Raw genomic sequence first — 19,723 nt, 5'->3', positions numbered from 1 at the left:
TGGAGGGAAAGGTAAAGATCTAAAATTGTAGCAGAGAAGGTCTAGATCACAGAAAACAGGGAACAGGAAACCAATATGAGGAGCACATTTTTCTTATACAATGGTTTGAATTTTTGAGATGGAGAATGTATTTGTTCCTACTGGTGCTATATTCCTTTGCAACAAACCTGATGTCCTTTAATACTACAAATCCATTATTTTATAGATTTAAAAGTCTGAAATCACACATGAATTGCCTATTTGTCGAAGTATCTGCCTAGTTCTGCTTCTTTCTGGGGGATGCGGGATGGCATTCATTTTTGTTCTTCTATCACCAGCTTTTAGATGCTAAAGGCTTGTGGCTTTGTTTTTTGTCTTCAAAGCAGTCATGTTGGTCTAGATTTGCTCACATCACTCTGACTTTGACTCTTCTTTTGGCTTCTTCCACTTTTAAGAATTCTTTTGATGCTCTTTAGTCTCTTAAATAATCCTACATAATCTCCTTATTGCAAAATTAGCTTCTTGAAAGCCTTAATTACTACTACAACATTAATTACTATTTTCTCCTTTTACCTATGTTACAGACAGGTCCCCATATATAGTTTGAAGATACCTTTGGGGCCATTGCCTTGCCTTTTCCACAGAAGAAGTACTAGAAAATGTAACAGGATTCTCACTTTTGAGGGTGGCAAAAGAAGCACTTTGGGAGACACCTGTAGAAAAGACAGGTTGGGGAAGGAGATTAATAATTCAGTCCCCTGAGAGCTGCATTCTAACTCTGAGGCAGTGACAGACCATGAAGCTGAGGCTTGTGAACACTGAAGTGACACCCAGGAAAATGGTGCTTTGAGACTCAAGTCTGGAAATCACTTTCATGGAAAGTGACCATGAAATGAGTTAACACACTGGCTTACCTTTTGGAAGGAAGGACACATTAGAACCCTCCGGAGCTTTGATGAACAGAAAGAAGTCAGCAGCAGGAGAGAGAGAGACAGGGACAGAGAGAGAGAGAGAGAGAGAGAGAGAGAGAGAGAGAGAGAGAGAGAGAGAGAGAGAGAGAGAGAGAGAGAGAGGAGAGGATAATAGGATAATTGTAATTGCAATGTTACTCAGAAGGAGATGAGCATATCTGAAGAAGTAGACCATTATTCATATCATTCTTTTATGCACAAAAAACTCCATTTATTTGCTTTCTATTGTGAAGAAGTGCTTTCCATGGTAAATGCATTTCTTGAGAAGAGCCCTGGCATCTAAGGATACAAGGTTGCGCTAACTGTATCACTAAAGACAGCCCTGCTTCTGAATGGGATTAGAATGGCTACTAGAATTGTACAGCACATCTGTGGACTCATGTTCAAGGACATGCAGGCAGTTTATATCCACATGATTAATGTCATATATATATACTATCTTTTCAACTCTATTTGCTTACTATTCTGCCTTGTTCTATATAGAACAACCGCAGGCAGGCAAAGGTGTGAATGCTGAATTGCTGCTATTCCCAGTCTGTTGCAAGGAGTTCTCATGATTATCACTTCCTTCTCCTGAATAAAAGCAAATCAGCCCATTCATTAAAATGTTGAGCTATAGAATTTCCTGACAACAATATGCACGTGTGATTTCCTTCTATTGTAGTAAATTCTAAGAAGCAAGCTTAAAAAAATGAACTGTGAAGGTTAGGTTAAAAAAAAAAGAAAAAAGAAAAGATAACACACTTTTTGCACAAATCCTACCCACCCCCTGACCCCCACTATCTTGTCGATGGGCCTTGCTCAATTTTTTGCCTCACCCTTTATCCGGAAGAAACTTTCCTGTTCCTTTTTCCTCTTGTATAGAGTTAATTACACTGTCTTTGGATTTCCCATTTTATTATGTTACCCAACATATTATTTTCATATATATATATATATATATATATATATTATGTGTATGCGTGTTTTGCATGCATCTGTATCTGTACTGCATTCATGCCCAGCACCTGCTGAGGTCAGATGAAGGTATTGAGGTATTGTGAACCTCTATGAAAGTGCTGGAAACTGAACCCAGGTTTTCTGCAAAGAGCAGAAAGTGCTCCTAACTGTGGAGCTATTTCTTCTGCCCTCCCTTGTATTCCCCTACTCCCTCTCTAATGAACTTTTAAGTCACCAAGGCAAGAGCTAGGTATTGCCTGAACCTACTGCAGAACCAAGTGCATGTAAAGACATTAATATTTTGTTAAAGAATAAATGTATTTTAATCTCTCTAGATATTTTAAAGAAAGATACAGAATGAGGCAGGCTAATTTCTTGAAGAGGGAAATGACATATGTAGATATTAGTAATAAAGATGATGTGTAGCAACTTCTGTGGAATTTAGCAGAGATATAAACTCAGAAACCCTCCCTTTTTAGAATTATGTGACTCAAAGAGTTTTATCAATTTGGCTGAACTTCATTTGTCACATCTGCCTTCTCAGCACTTAATTCAGTTAACTATTTATAGTGTAGACATTTGCCCAAAACACCATGTAGAGTACTATGGCAATAAAAGGGAAAGATTCAGATCTGATCAGCTACTTTTAAATCATTCTTACATGAATTGTCCCAAGCACTGAACTCACATCTTTTCCACTGATGTCAGGGTGAAATCCCATTGTACATAATTTGCTGTTAACATAGGGAGCATGCACTCACTTGTCCAACTCTGGCTTCTCCATCTTTCCTGTTGTTATCTATCTGACATTTTATTCATACTTTCCTGCTGGTGATTTTTATTTTATTTTCTGACCAGGTGTGTGTATCTCTCTCCTCTAAAGATAAGATCTGCAGGTTAAATCTGGCTCATTATCTGATTTTTAAAATGTAGTTGATTAGAGTCTAGCTATGCTCATTCCTTTATGTGTTCTTTATGCTAATTTGTGCAGTGCATATCCCATGGCTCCCAAAACAAAATGTGTTTATTGCCCTGCCATTTATATAGAAAGCTGGCTGACTTCTATTTTAGTGACTGACAGGTCCTTACAGGAAAGATTTATGTTTTATTCATCCAGCTTCAGCCCATTAGAGTTGAAGAAAGCAATGAATGCTTGAGTTTACTATACATTGGATGTTATTCTAGCTATTTCTGACATATGCTGCAAAGAGAAAAAAAAACATCTCTGGCTTCATACAGCACTCTCTAGTGCTAGAGAAATTAGAGGGTGACATCAATAAGCAAAGTAATAGAATATGTTAGCAATAGAGATATAAAGAACAACAGACTGAGATAAAGCAAGAAAAGTTTCTATAGTGGGTGGGTAGTTATGGTGGTTTGGGGGCATTTAGTTTTATGTGGGTTCAGCTAAGGTAGAGCCCAGTCGTGTGGATTATAAAGACTGCATGGGCTGTGTAGGAGATGGGATATGTTTGGCATATCTGTGGATTGACAAGGGAGCCATTTGCCCAGACCAGAACAAGAAAGGAATAGCGTGGGAGGAAATGAGCTCACTGTCTGTTTTTTAGGGCTGGTTTTATTGTGGTGAATTTCCATTTGACTGACATGGGAAGCCCCTGGAGGGAAGAGCAGAAGAGAGGCAGAATCTTTCATGTTTTAACAGGTTCTGTAGCTGCTGGGTGGAAAAAAATAGACTGTAAGGAGAAGGGTAAGAATGAGAAGAAGCAGAGAAAGCATTTAGAAAGGTCTTGTGATAACTCCCATATGAGGTGATAAGGGTTAGGATCGTGATAATAAAGATGGGGTGAAGACAGCACAAGGTTCTGCCTTCTTGGACCAGCTTAGTACTTAGCATAAGTAGCCCTCTCTTGCATAGGTGAATACAATGTCAGTAGTCTATTGGGGTTCACAGTAGAACCACTCTTGGGAATTCTGATGGTACTATTATGGGATAGAACCCTGGAACTTCTACTAAAACATAGTCAGTATGCAATGTTTATATTTTCTGTCTGATTTATTTAAATATTTCACTTGCCATAATGTCCTCTGATTGCATGCATATTGCTGCACATGATAGAACTCCATTTTTCTGTCCAAGTAGTATTTCATTGTGTGTATATACTCCATTTGTTTATCTGTTCATCAGATGAACACTTAGGTTGTTCCCATTACATGTCTACTGTGAATCATGTTACAGTAAATATGGGAGTGCAAATGTCTCTTTAACATACTTATTTTTACCTCTGAATTATATGACAATGTAATCTTAAGTTTTAATAAATGAAAAATCAATTTTATTTATATGTGTTTCATGTATATCAGTGTGTATATGCATAGTCACATGTGTGTAGGCACACTATTGTGTGCATGCTTGTGGAACCCTGAGTTTACATTGGGATTATCCCTTGATTGCTCTCCATCTTATTCATTAAGGCAGGGGATGAACCCAGAGTTCAGACTAACTAGCTTTCTCTGTAGGATGCTATGTCTCCTTCTTCCATGCACTGGGATTACAGATGGATTCCATGCCCATCTAGCATTTATATGCATTCTGAGAATTGCTTCTCTAGTGTTCGTCTTATATGTTACACATTACATGGCGGGTGATTTATCCGTGTTTTTTGCTTTTTGTTGTTATTGTTGTTGTTGTTGGTGGTGGTGGTTTGTTTTATGTATTGGATTATAATATGGTACCATGAAAATAAGTGCAAATACTGTATATGTGAAAATAAATATTAAATGATAATAAGTAGGTTGTGAATGATGGTGTGCTCCTGTGGTAGTGATTTGCTCCTATGATCCCAACAGTCAGGAGACAGGGGCAATAGTGTTGTTTGCAGCCAGCCTGTAATATATAACAAGACCCTGTCTCCAAAAAAGAACATATTTAAATAAATAAATAGCATAATTAATGATAACTATCAGGTAATAAAGCACAGGAAAAGGCCTACACTTTTCCTTTTGATTTTTATGCTTCTGAAAGAAAAGGAAAAGAAATTTGACAAGGAGATAATTTTCTACCCACAATTAATCCAAGTCTTGCCTAACAGGCCTAACCTTTCAATTTCTTCACAGCCATCTATGGGTACAATGGACTGGGCCCTAGGGAAGATGGTGACATTTTTTTTTTTTAAATAAGAGTAGCCTTTGGCTTGACATTGCAGATTATTAAATGATGAGTAAGCACTGGGTATTTCAAATTGCAACCACTCCTTTATTAAGCAGTAAATATGAGTGACTAGTTGCAGGTCATCTCTGAGCTAGTAATTTCCTCTTCTACTCTTTAACAGGACCAGGACATGCTTTATACTCGTTAGTGATCTTGTTTCGGTTGGTAGTGAGCTGACGGTTGTTTCAGCAAAGCAGTGCACCCTTCATATTTCAGATGCATGTTGTTTCATAAAAGGTCAGCTGATTCTAGAAAGCCTTCATTTTGTATAGTCGCGGAGGTGTGAATACAATTGACTGATTGTCAGAGTCTTTATACACAGCTTTGGAAGTGAAGCCTTCCCGTAAACCCAACTGAGAACTTTCTACCCTCGTCAGTGATTTGAACCTCCTGACCTGGTCAACTGCACTATTCTCCCACAGCTTGCAATGGGCTGCAGCTAATATGCCAGGCAGCACTCTATGGCCTTCTACTAATGGCCTGGAAAAGGAGAAGGTTCAAAAAGGCTTAGTTCCCAGGCCTGCTAATGAGCAGGAGGCCTCTTCACCCTAATGAACTGATGCTTGTGTGGGATTCTTTGTCATCTCATTTTGAAGGGAAGGCAGGCAGGAATTCACAAAGGCCATGAGGTATTTATGGGAAAGGGAACATTTAGCTGGGCCACCTTCAGGTGGCCTGGAGGGGAGGGACAGAGCTGGCAGAGGTCATGACTGGGCCAGCAGGGTTGTGAGTGTGAGACAAGATCTCCTGCCAGCCAGGCCTGTTGCTAGCAACAGGGAGCAGCCTGAAATAGGATATTTTGGGCCAAAAGGGACTACACTGGGATCCTCAGCAGTCTTTCTTTACATGGTCTTTCTAACATACTTTCTAAACTGAAATTATTACTGTTAGAACTTATCAAATGTATGTAATAATATTACTCATCAGTATTTCAGCCTTCAGAAAGGCTCTCAGGTGGTTTTCTGTATTTCTCTCCGTCTCCCACATCTCATTTCTAGATTAATCAATACAGGAGTAATGAGCATATGCCAAAAATGCTGCCTCTATCCTGAGCATTTTTGTGAAAGATTCATGTTTCCCCAAGAATGTCTTGAGATATGACGTCCTGAATTTAAACATGATTATTTCTACCGAAATGCATGCATTTAAGTTCATATTTACTAGATGTTCATCTCTATAACGACTGCGTGTGTACAGTTAGAAATCCTGTCCTGCTATTACATACTTTAAAATGTATAAACATTAACATTTAAGTTCATAAATTCAAAGATACAAATGACTATACTTCATTAACAAGTTTCTGCATTTGAATTTTAACCGAAAGGAAAATTTGTTCATGATGTAAGATCACTTTGATAGTACACCAATTAGAGAAATTACAGTTTCAGTCACTTATCAGATTGGAGTTAGACCTAAAGCTATAAAAACTAAAAAACAAAACAAAAAACAATAATAAACATTAAAAAAGAAAGTTGCCACTTTTAACAATCAAAAATTTGAGAAAATGATAGACTCGTGTTTTGTTTTGTTTTGTTTTATCATTTGCCCCCAGTAAAGACAGACGTTTGGAGCATACTCATAGTTTCCCTTCCATGACCTATGTTTAGAATTATTATGAGATGCATGTGAAGCTGACAGCCCCCCTGGCTGACCCCTCATGCTTAATCCAATCTTACGTTCTGTTTCCAGATAGCTGATCAGCTTCCTTGGATTTTGCTGATGACCCCAGAGAGTTTTGCCTGAAGATGGAAACACTGGAGTCGGAGCTGACCTGTCCTATTTGTCTGGAGCTTTTTGAGGATCCTCTCCTGCTTCCCTGCGCACATAGCCTCTGCTTCAACTGTGCCCATCGCATCCTGGTCTCTCACTGTGCCACCAACGAGCCTGTGGAGTCCATCAACGCCTTCCAGTGCCCCACCTGCCGGCATGTCATCACGCTCAGCCAGCGAGGTCTAGACGGGCTCAAGCGCAACGTCACCCTACAAAACATCATTGACAGGTTTCAGAAAGCATCTGTGAGCGGGCCCAATTCTCCCAGTGAGACCCGCAGGGAGCGGGCCTTTGACACCAACACCATGTCCTCTGCCGAGAAGGTTCTTTGCCAGTTCTGTGACCAGGATCCTGCCCAGGATGCTGTGAAGACCTGTGTTACTTGTGAAGTGTCCTACTGTGATGAGTGCCTGAAAGCCACTCATCCGAATAAGAAGCCCTTTACAGGCCATCGTCTGATTGAGCCAATCCCGGACTCGCACATCCGGGGGCTGATGTGCCTGGAGCACGAGGATGAGAAGGTGAATATGTACTGTGTGACCGATGACCAGTTAATCTGTGCCTTGTGTAAACTGGTTGGGCGGCACCGCGATCATCAGGTGGCAGCTTTGAGTGAGCGCTATGACAAATTGAAGGTTAGTCCGATCCGCCTTAAGCCAACCCCTTTCTGCCAGCACATGTCATGGAAATAAGAAGAGTATTCACTGCCAGCTACATGGCAGGTGAAAGATTTCTCTTCACCTTTGTTGTCTGATTAGTTGTAGCATGTTTTTGGCAGCCTATAAATGTTACACAATGAGGGTATCTTGTAAAAGTTGACTGCTGCTTGTAATTTTAGTGTTGTCAAGGTGAGGGCAAATTCTAAAAATCTGGATCATTTTCAACTCTTGCTGTTTTCTGGATCATTTTCAATGTCTGCAGTTGTTGCAAAGAGAGGAGAGAGAGAGAGAAAGCATGGGGGAAGGAACAGTGAGGGAAAGAGATAGAGGGATATACAAATCTATCTTTTTGAGCATTTACAGACATTTATTTTCTTTACACATCCAGGAAAAAGTAATTTACTCACGTTGTACCTTTATCTAATTACTATACAAACAGAAGGCTAGAGAGAAGAATGTGTGTAGCAAATGACTGTACCAAATGTGGGATTTGAGAGGACATGTGACCTCCTTGTGTAATTGATATTTAGCTTATTGGTGAGCTATCATGTTCTGACAGTCTCGGGTTTCATGAAAGCATTCCTGTCTGTTTAAGCTTCTTTTATTCAGTGAGTTTACACAAGACTGTCTGAATTTCACCCACTTCTAGTTCGAAATTATCCAAATTCCAGCTTGAGGGATAGTAATTCATATGGTTATATGTTAACTTAAAAAGTACTCTCTAAATAAGGTTAGAAAGCAGCAGGGAACAAAAAAAAAAAAAAAAAAGAAAAACCAAAAACTCCTGATGTTTATTCAACTTCAGTTGGTGGTGAGCGATCTAATTATTGCAAACTCCGCTAGAAAGTTTGTATGAGGTATTATGTTCATCAGCTAATTTTTAGATTATAAGAGACTAATTAAAAGAAAAGGAAGTATAAGTTAGAAGTGCTAAGTAAATCTCTACTGAACTCCTTCCTCTCAGGAAAAACAGAGCAACTTGTTGAGCAAACAGAATTAATCAGATGAACCAAAGAGTATCATTGCTCAGAGAATATCATCACCTTTAACAAATGGTTCCTATCCCATCTCCTAATGTTTACATTTACGTAGGCTACATAGGCGACTTTCCATGGTGAAGATTAATGAACTTACATCTGGGATTCAAGTTTGTGATTGTTTGACACACTAAGGGAAATTTGCATGCTAAGGGGAATCCCTGCTTCTAAAGGTGATGGGGGGAAGTACATGCAGTACCTGCACAGCATAACTCCTTTCAAATGTCCAAAGAGTGAGTGGCTTCAAAATTCCAAATAGCTGTTAGCTTGTGAAATCTGAGGTAATCTCTTTTTAACCTTTCTTTTGCTTGGGAATGTGCTTTGGAATGATTGAATAGGGAGATCTTTGGTCTTGTTTCTTTTTTGTCCTTTATCAAGAAAATGTTCTCATTAGATTAAGGGTTGTTTGTTAGAACAACGTCATTATAATGAGGCTGCATATTCAACAATTTTCCGGCTGGTTATTTGCATCTGGTAATCAAGTTCTGCTCAGTGTCCATGTGCTGTCACAGCACGGCCATTAATTATTTACATAACATCTTCAAAATTACAAGGAGATGCTGCAGTAGACCTTTCTGTGATGAAAATGCAAGTCTTCAGTCATAAGTTCAGTACATTTGGCTAATCAAGCTTATGGATTACCAGGCATTTATATTATCACAGGGAGGGCCTGACAACCATGTTGTATATTTTATTTTCTAATTACAGAAATATGGGCATATTAACAACCTCTAATGCACCGAAACACATGTGCAGCTGTTTAACAAAATATGTTTATGAACAGTTATTTACAGCTATTCCATGAAATGTTCTTTTAAGCATCTGCAAGGACAGCATACCAGCAGAGCATGTTTGTTCAAGACCATGCCATTCATGTTAGAAAAAAATATCATAATCATATAGGACATTTGGGAAGTGATGATCTCAGTCATCATAGACATATACAGATAAATATATGTACTTTCTTGTTTTACCTAAACCTAGTACAATATATAAATCTTGATTTAAAAAAGTAAATTAATTACCATAATGAAGAGAAGCAACCAAGGAACTATATGTTTTAGTAGTTATTACAAAAAGCAAATTGTGCTCCATAGGATTTCATATTGATACATATTGTGCTGCTATTATTGCAAAGAAAAATTGTTTTAATAACCTACATTTGGGGGATCGTTTTTAATTATATTAGATTTTAGTATAAGAGGCATATGAAATGAAATATAGCTGGGCTTGGTGGTCTATGCCTTTAATTCCACATTCAAGAGGCAGAGACATATGGATATTTATGAAATGAAGACTTGCCTGGTCTTCATAGTGAGATCTAAGCCAGCAAAGACTACGTATTGAAACCCTATCTTAAAAAGACAAAACAAAACCAGAAATAAAATGCCATAAAATTTCAATATGTAGGATTCATAGATGTAGTATCTTCCACCTCTCCATAGAGAATCTTGTCTCTGAAACTAAAAACATTAAAAATATCTTTCACATTATTTGAAGGAGTGTCATGCCAGCAATCTATTCCTTTCAGGGACTATGCTTGGTAAACACTCATGATATAGGGAAGTGATGAGAAAATTTAACTCATAATTCCTAAAGTCTGCTGTTTCAAGTAACAAATGAAGTCTCCCTGTCAAGCGCAGCCTTTAAATGAGGCACATCAAAACACGGACATTTCAAAACATCATTTTAATTGACTTTTAAGAAGCTCTCCAGCCCTACATATTCTACTTAAAAACGGGATTTGTGAGCCACATAACTGACATATAAGAGAGATTAATAATGCATTCTAGCATTTCCAAGAAATTACAGTGAAGTAATTCCTCTCTTACTGTGTGCACATAACACACTGTGCCTCTTGTTTCTTGACTCCAGTTGCACTTAAGAAAATATGCCAACGGAAAAATTGACCTTTCCTTGTCCTTCACATGCCCCTTCAGACAAGCTAAAACCGAAGCTTGAAACTGCCTTCGCTATGCTCACTTGAAAGGCTGGCAGTGGGAGTTTCTTCACGCAGTGCAGCTTTCAGTGGATCAAACCTTTGAGAATTTCAAATTATCCTCCAAAAGTTCCAGTTAAAGCTTAACTTTATGTAGCACTTTGCATGTGGAGGTGGAGAAAGGAAATTTCACTCTTAGGTTTGTTTGTTTGTTTGTTTATGAGATAGGGTCTCACTGTGAGGCCTTAACTTGCCTGATATTTGTTATATAACTCAGGATAGCCCTAAGTTCATAGCAATTCTCCTGCCTCAGCAATATAAATGTATACTATCTTGCCCTGATGAGTTTCTATATTTTAAAAATCTTTCCCAATTTACAATGGTGTTATGGGACACTAAGCTACAGATTGTTTTATTTTTTTCTTGTCATTTCTATGACATATTTCTACTATAAAAATAGTAATATGGCTAGGCCTGGTTGCACAGACCTGTAATCCTACTTACTCCAGAGCTGTGGTTCGCAACTTTCCTAATTCTATGATCCTTTAATACAGTTCCTCATGTCGTGGTGACCCCCAATCATAAAATTATTTCATTAATACTTCATAACTGTTATATGGTTACTACTATGTGTTGTAATATATGTATCTAATATGCAAGATATATTCTATGCAGCCACCAAAGAGGATGTGACGCATAAGTTGAGAACCACTGCTGTAGAGGATGAGGCAGGAGGATATTAAGTGTTCAAGGCCAGCCAGGGCTACATAATTTGTGACACCCTCTTTCAAATTAAGACCTAATAACTGGAGTTATTGATCATTGGGAGAGTGCTTGCCTAGAATGTGAGATACTATGTACTCAAATGCCAGTGCCACCAAAAATTCTATTTATGAATTCTGCTCATTCAGTCAGTTACTCAGAGAGTACATTTTAGCTAAGTGGAAACTAATGTTGTCTTCATACCACTGTCATTTTCTTGCCTCAAGAACGTTGAAGCTATGTTACTAATAACACACAAGATTACAGACTTTTTGAGAGGTAATGGATAATTAAGTTAATATCCGTTTATTAAGCCATGGTCATATGTACAGAAGTAGTCACCATTTTTGTGGAGCTAACAGACTTGAAGGAAAATCTGACAGACAAATAATTTTTCTTGCTGTTGGTAGAGAAAGTCATACTGTATCTAAGTCAAGGACAGAGATTCCAGCCTGAGAGATGGAAAAAGTCTTCCTAGAAAAGAAAACTCCACATACTGCTTTCAAATCTTATATTAGAAAACAATGTCAATTTAATAAATACCTATAAAAACTCCTGTATCCATCATTCAAATTTGAATTTTTTTATTACATACTACATCCTTTTTGTAATCCTGTAAAGCAGTTCACAAGTATTTTAGATTAGATTTTTATTCAAATTAGATATAGGTTTTGTCACATTTCACCACATGGTATTTTAAGAAAGTGAGTCATGTATTTTATAAGATGTTTGGTTATGTGTGTGTGTGTGTGGGGGGTCTCACCAGTTCCAATTGTCTCCTTCAAAAAATATAGTTTCTGTTTGTACATATTTCATGACAACATTTTCATAGTCTACAATGTGAATATATTTTTCAATATTCCCATGTGGTTAACATAAGGTTTTGAAATATTTGTGAAATACATAAAACTGGCATTTTAATTTAATTCATTTGGTACAAACATATTTATGATGGAGTTGGAAGAAAACACCTCCAGGGACCAATCCTTCTGGTGAAGCTCAAAGCCACTTCCCTTCCCCCATTTTTTCACCTGACTACTCTTTCCTATCTGATTTCCCTCCCCTATCCTTCACTTGCAGAGAGAAATTTACTATTGCTTGATGATTTATTATGATTGGGATCATTTTTCTAAGGTCTGGGAGTTCAGGAAAGTGCACAGACAAGTACACAAGGTACCTCTGAGTCATGGGACTGTGTAAACAAATGTAATAGTTGGGCACATTACTTAATGTTCCTGTTCCCCACTTTACTTGTCTATAAAACAAGGCTAGTAATGTCCTGTGCTTTCTTTTACAGAAACATGGGAGAACAAAATAAAGTGTTTCATGTAAACTCTTACCATTGTGCCAGGCCCAGAGGAAGCCTGCAATATGTCAGAACTACTGTAAGAAACCAGGACTCAGTGTGTAATGGTTAAGTGTGTGGACATTGGCATTTCACTGGCTGCCCAATATTGTTTTAGTTATTGCTTGCCATATTTATGTGTGAGATAAGAGTGCATGTTGTTATTTTAATGTATTTTGCAGTTTGAAAAGTGCCTGGCCACAGGTAGAGGCATGCCAATTAGAAACACTTGCTGAATGACAGGCAGAAGTGATTGATACATTAGACAACTGTTTTGGGATTCAGAGGAGGAAGAGATGACTTGTGTTGAGTAGACAATAAACCTTGCTTCAGGGTGGTGGGATTTAAGCTGTGTTGACAGATGAGTGGATTATGCATCAAAGCAGCTGAGGAGGGCTTCTGCGCGTGCACTGGGCCAGCAGAGACTTGTCTGTAGCAATAGGCAAGGAAGCTTAGGATCCTGGACAATGCTGGCTAGTATTTGGGGTGCTGAATGAGAAGCCGGAAGATAATATCAGAAGAGGCTTTTTTAGAGAAGATTTTTGAGTCTCTGAATGTAGGGTTAAGTATTTGGGTTGTGTTTTACTCCTGACTGTAAGATAACAGTGAAATAGTTTTCTTATGCAGGGAAGGCGATGCAAAGTATGTTTTAGGCAAGACAGGTCAAATGAGAATATCAGATACAGAAAAGCATGAAGAGACCATTGCAATAGTTTTCATCTTACGATCTGTTTCAATTAACACAGTGCAACCCCAGCTCAAAATCTAAGTGACATTCAAAGTCTTGTCCCTGAAGACTAAAAAGCAGCAGGGGGTGTCTGGAACTGCTATTTAGCTTCTGGATCTAGATATAAGTATAATCTTTTTCTTGTATTCCTCTTATAGCTAGATATTGTTAAGATGGCATGTGACTGTCTCTTCTGGCCTTTAATTCACAGCAAGAAGGATGCAGTTCGGGGCATAGCACCTACTGCAGTGACATTTTTGAGTACCCTGGAACTCACATTATTCTATCACATTGTGTATCTGTGACAGTTAGACTGAAATTGGTACACAGAGTTGCCCCCAATCACTTGTACATCTGTCTATACAGATCTCAGTTCCCTAGTGCCCAGCTTGTTTCTTCTCTTCCAGCCTAACAGGGCCAACAAAGGCAGCATTATTTTTAAATGGTCTAGTCATTTTTGAGGTTTTGAGAAATCTATGCAGCAATTTTACAGTGATTTTAAACACACACCTGGCCTGGCTACAAGCCACCATCCTACACGAGGAGGATGCCTTCCCACATGCTCTGCAAATTACTGTAGAGATATGGCTTTGGAAGAATGCCTCTAGAGCCATCAAGGAAGCTGTCTTAAAGAGTTCCCCTTGCCAACATTCTCATAGACTGATTACACTGAATAGCTAGCCAGACCTCAAGCTCAGAGCTGGAATTGTGTGCAGTGCATGTTCCCAGGCTACCTGAGGGTGCTGCAGAGCAAAGACAATAATGCTAATTTATGATTAGGAGTTTTTTACCCTGAAGGTCTCAAAAAAACAAACAAAAAATTCAGATTCACTTTATGATCAGGATTTTGAGCACAGTGCCCAAGTCTTTTGTGTACCCATTGGGCATGTATTAGTTTTAAACTGGGGAAAACACATTTTTGTTTGTTTGTTTCTCATCAGTAAGGCAAGTGTTTTTAAAGTACTAAGTATAAGAATCACATGCAGTAAGCATTAGATGAGCATCAGGTCCAATTTTATCCATGTCTTTATTGGTATAGTCAAGGCTTCATTTGAAGAATCCAATCATGGATTTCTTGACTGTATCAAAATTACTCAGTGACTGTAGGTTTGAGTTGATTTTCTGGTCCCTAATATGGGATACTTTGAATAACCATTGCTTGATTCTAAAGGCTAGCAGTAATTTGATTTGCCCTTCACACTATACCAAGCTAAATGGCAAAACTGACTTTTTAGAAGCAGTGAGTGGTAAGAGGAATGAAATGGCTTTAGAAACAAGACTATTTTAAAGATTGGAGACAGATGTTGTTTATTCATGTTCTTGTTTGAGTTTTTGAATCACCAAAGAAAGAGAAGCTGGTATTTGACTTGATACCGTGGTTTTATATCCTAGATAAATTAAAAAAGAGATTAGTAACAAGAAACATAGGGTGCTTAGACCAGCTCTGACTCAGTTCTGTCACCTCAGCTGATTTTTTTTTTTTTTGGATATTTTCTTAAATTTATACCTCTAGCGTTATTCCCTTTCCTGGTTTCCCCCTGGAAACATCCTATCCTGTACCACCTCCCCATGCTTCTATGAGTGTGTTCTCCCACCCACACACTCCTGCCTCCTAATCCTCACATTACCCTACATTGGGGCATGGAACCTTCATGGGACCAAGGGCCTTTCCTCTCACTGATATTCGACAAGGCCATCCTCTGCTACATATGCAGCTGGAGCCATGGATCCCTCCATGTGTACTCTTTGGTTGCTGCTTTACTCCCTGGGAGCACTGGGGGGATCTGGTTGGTTGATACTGTTGTTCATACAGTGGAAAAACAGGTGGCTCCCATTGCTAGCCACCTAGGGGAAGACAGCCCTTGAGTAAAAGACCTCAAAAAAGGAGGTGTCTGTGCACCACCCATGGCCCTTGGTGGGCTTTTTGTAAGAGTCATGCAGAATGCAGAGAATAGCAGTAATATCATCTGCCACCATCCTTAAATCTCTTTGCTTTTTGTTGGCAATGTAAAGAAAACGTAAGGTTTTATTCACATTGGTATTAGAGCAATCACTAAAAGCATCTATTCGCTCTGTGCCTTTACATATGATCTTTTCCTTATCTGCTTTATCAAATTCTCTGTTTTTTTAATCGAAAAAGGAAGTAAAAATATCGTATAATAAAATTGAAGATTTACATGAAAAATATTTCCAACAAAATTGAAAAATATAAAGAAAAACATGTTGAAATTGACAATTTTCATGGAAAATTAAAGAGTAAAATGGTAGACATAAAGAACATTGCTAAATTAATTGAAAGAAGAAGTAGAAACATTTTATGATATAATTGAAGATTTACATGGATAATATTTCTGATAAAATTGTAGAAAAATATAGAATAACATGTTAAAATTGAAGATTATTATGGAAAATTACACAGATAAAATGGTATGCATAAAATATTTCTAAGTTGATTGAAAGTAGAATTATAAATATTTTCTGATAAAATTGAAGATTTGCATGAAAATGTTTCTGATAAAATTGAAGAAATATATAGAAAAACATGCTAAAATTGAAGGTTACCATGGAAAATAATACAGATAAAGTGGTAGACATAAAAACATTACTAAATAAATTGGAAGAGGAATTACAGTTTTTGATAAAATTGAAGATTTACATGAAAAATACTTCTGTTAGTCTATTCCTTTTTTGGGGGGAATTGAGTCCACTGTTGTTAAGAGATATTAAGGAATACTGATTGTTGCTTCCTGTTATTTTTGGTGTTATTTTTATGTTTGTGTGGTTAATTACTTTTGGGTTTGTTGGAAGAAAATTACTTTCTTGCTTTTTCTAGGGTGTAGTTCCCCTCCTTGTGTTGGAGTTTTCCATCTATTATCCTTTGTAGGGCTGGATTTGTGGAAATATATTGTGTAAATTTGTTTTTTATTATAGAATATCTTGGTTTCTCCACCTTATGGTGATTGAGCGTTTTGCTGGTATAGTATAGTAGCCTGGGCTGGCATTTGTGTTCTCTTAGGGTCTGTATGAGGTCTGCCCAGGAGCTTATTGCTTTCATGGTCTCTGGTGAGAAGTCTGGTGTAATTCTGATAGGTCTTCCTTTAGAAGTTACTTGGACTTCTTCCCTTACTGCTTTTAATATTCTTTCTTTGTTTAGTGAATTTGGTGTTTTGATTATTATGTGATGGGAGGACTTTCTGGTCTGGTCCATTCTGTTTGGAGTTCTGAAGGCTTCTTGTATGTTTACGGGCATCTTTCTTTCTTTAGGATATGGAAGTTTTCTTCTATAATTTTGTTGAAGATATTTACTGGCCCTTTAGGTCTTCGCTGTCTTCTATACCCATAATTCTTAGGGTTGGTCTTCTCATTGTGTCCTTTTTTTCCAGGATGTTTTGGGTTACAAGCTTTTTGAATTTTCATTTTCTTTGCTTGTTGAATCAATGCTTTCTATGGTATCTTTAGCACCTGAGATTCTTTCTTCTATCTCTTGTATTCTGTTGTTGATTTTTGCATCTATGTCTCCTGATTCCTTTCCAAGGTTTTCTATCTCCAGTGTTGTCTCCCTTTGTGATTTCTTCATTGTTTCTATTTCCATTTTTAGATCCTGGATGGTTTTGTTCAGTTACTTCACTTGTTTGTTTGTGTTTTCCTGTAATTCTTTAAGGGATTTTTGTGTTTCCTCTTTAATGGCTTCTACCTGTTGACCCATGTGCTCCTTTATTTCTTTAAGGGATTTTTGTGTTTCCTCTTTAAGGGCTTTTACTTGTTAACCCATGTTCTTCTGTATTTATTTAAGGGAGTTATGTCCTTCTTGAAGCCCTCTATCCAACTCTTGCTTTTCTGGTGTGTTGGGGTGTCCTGGACTTGCTGTGGTGGGAGAACTGGGTTCTGATGTTGTCAAGTAGCCTTGGTTTCTGTTGGTAGGATTCTTGCACTTGCCTTTTGCCATCTGGTTATCTCTGGTGTTAGTTGGTCTTCCTGTCTCTGGCTGGAGCTTGTCCCTCCTGTGGGTCTATAAACCTGTGTCTGTACTCCTGGACACAACTATTTTCTGGTAGGGTCAGTGCACAAAAGGCTGTGGAGTCGCCTGGCTCCCTTGTGCAAATGGCTACCAGATGATTCCTGTCCCAGCAGCTCCAGTATCTCAAATTCTCTTTTTTAACCTATGAAAATAAACCCTTCTCATTCACCCAAGGAGAATTCTTATGTAGCTGCTATGTGATAAGAATGGATAAATTCTGGGAATGCAGAAATGAATAACATAGATAAACCTCTGCTTCCAGGTTCTAGAACTAGCGATCACATGGCAAAACACTATATAAAAGAACCATGGAAAGAATTCCAAGGGGTTCAATCTGAGAAACAGTCAGTGTTTTTAATTTCTGAAGATTGCTGATTTGGTGTTTATATCTATAAATTGCCTAATTCTAGAAGCTGAAGAGAAACCCTGTTTCTGTAGAAATACTCAACAGAGGACGTTGACATTCCTTACTTTAGAGCTGCAGGTTAGGTCTCAGTATGAGGGCTCTGAGCCATGCCAAAATCCAGACCATATGCCTTTTCGTTAAAGGTCTGCTGTTTACTGACTGGACAGTCAGTCTCTTCACATGCTTTCCTTAGAGGTCTGATATCCTTCCTGAAAAGGGACATGATCAGATAAATAGGCTCTGAAGCAGTTGCTATAATTTCTACTTTAAGATGACCACCTCTAGGAAGAGAGAGATGAGAGACCAACTCACAGAAGTGCTATTGTGTTAATGTGGCCAACTGTGTGTGTGTGTGTGTGTGTGTGTGTGTGTGTGCGCACACACACACACACACACACACACACACACACAGGTGCACGGGGGTGGGAAAAATGACTATCTGCAGCCAGAAAACTTGAAACTTATGGATAAGAGGCCTTGAGGTTGAATCTTGTCCTTGACTAATCACTAGCACTATTAAAGCAGAAAAAGTCATGACCTAAATGTGGCACATTATAAAACTTAGCAAGGAGGAAAGAAAGAGAGACAGAGTAATTTTGCTCCACATTTATCACCCATGGTCCATAAAAACAGCAAACAATTCCTTTTTCTGTGGTGAATATGAATGAAGGGGGTCGATATTCTATAGTAATGTAAAGAAATAAAAATACAGGTGCAAACATGTAAATCTCTATGGAATCATTGAATGTACACAGGAATATAGAATACTCAGCAGATCTTTCATATCTAAATATTATATAAATGAATGGATCTGATAATCCCTAAATTCATTTCATCATTTGCAATATGATAATTTGCCTTGCCTATGAATGTGGATTCAGAGGCTGGAAAATGTCTCAAACATGAGTTTGACCCAACAACACATGTTTGGGGGAAAAAGGCAGGTATGATGGCCTACCCTAGTAACTCCAGTGGGCAGATACACATGGGAAATCATGGAGGAGGTCTTGTTCCAATGCGTATTATGGTTTGTCAGCTCTGAAGCAAATTGAAATCTGATTTTAAACATATACCCTGATCTTCCCATTTTATAGTTCTGTAAAAAATCCTGATCCTCTCTAAGCCCAGTTTCCTCATTTGTAAAGCATAGGAAGTAATTGAAAAGTCAACCCTCTAATGCTTGACCCAAGAAATTACTGAACAAAAGAGACATAGTACTTCTTCTTTCTGTTCTGAGTGGTATTTTCTGAATGCTTGCATCTTTCCTTGTTTACTGCAGATTTAAGCTTTTTCTATAATTCTATAGATAAAAATTTATTATTATTAAAAATTTGGACCATACTTTATTTAAATAAAAGTGAGTAATTTCTGTCCTAAATACTTCTGCCTTTTCCTGTAGTAACTCTATTACTGTTAAAAGAGCAAATTGAGGTTCATGGTGGAACATCATAGTTTAACTTTGAACATGATTTTCTTATCTTCACCATTTCCTCAGCTCTTTTTCACCCCTGCACAATGATCTACATTTGCCTCTTATTTTATAAACAGAACTAAGCCCAAGTCTTGCCTTTCCAAATATTTTTCAATTTCTCAAGTCCAATGCACATATATTACAGTTATTTTATAACCGATTATTCATTTTTTCAACAACTGAACACTGAAAAAACCCTACAAGCTATTTTATCAGCAAGGAATATTTGTAGTAACAAGTGGAAAAGGCTGTAATAATTTAAAAAGATTATAGTCTCTATTGTGTAGGCCGAATTTGCCCATCAGATAAAAAAGAAAACCACAGCCTGCCAGCCATTCTCTTAAATTTCAAATATATAAACAGTTAAAATAATTCTTTTCAGACACTGGTGCTCCTTTCTAAAACTATAAATTGCCTCCTAAGTGTGTCTTTCAAGAAAGGCCCTTACAATGGGGACATTTAGGGTATTTAGCTTAGTGTTAGAGCTCTTTCTTGTCACTTACAAGATCCTGGGTTCCATTCCTAACAGAC

General features: G+C 37.8%; 1 protein-coding gene across 1 annotated transcript in view; it reads left to right on the top strand.

Annotated features, from left to right (window-relative positions):
- The window catches only part of Mid1 (midline 1), a 187,235-nt gene that overhangs the window by 50,656 nt on the left and 116,856 nt on the right, over positions 1-19,723 (top strand). Inside the window, exon 2 of the mRNA XM_052171431.1 lies at positions 6,748-7,463. Within this exon, the coding sequence (XP_052027391.1) occupies positions 6,804-7,463 (660 nt within the window). The 5' untranslated portion in view covers positions 6,748-6,803. The remainder of the gene's footprint in view (positions 1-6,747; positions 7,464-19,723) is intronic.

This window comes from Apodemus sylvaticus, chromosome X, assembly GCF_947179515.1.
Source record: "Apodemus sylvaticus chromosome X, mApoSyl1.1, whole genome shotgun sequence".
NCBI classification, from domain to species: Eukaryota; Metazoa; Chordata; class Mammalia; order Rodentia; family Muridae; genus Apodemus; species Apodemus sylvaticus.
The sequence above is the reverse complement of the archived record's forward strand: the minus strand, read 5'-3'. Positions and strand labels throughout refer to the sequence as shown.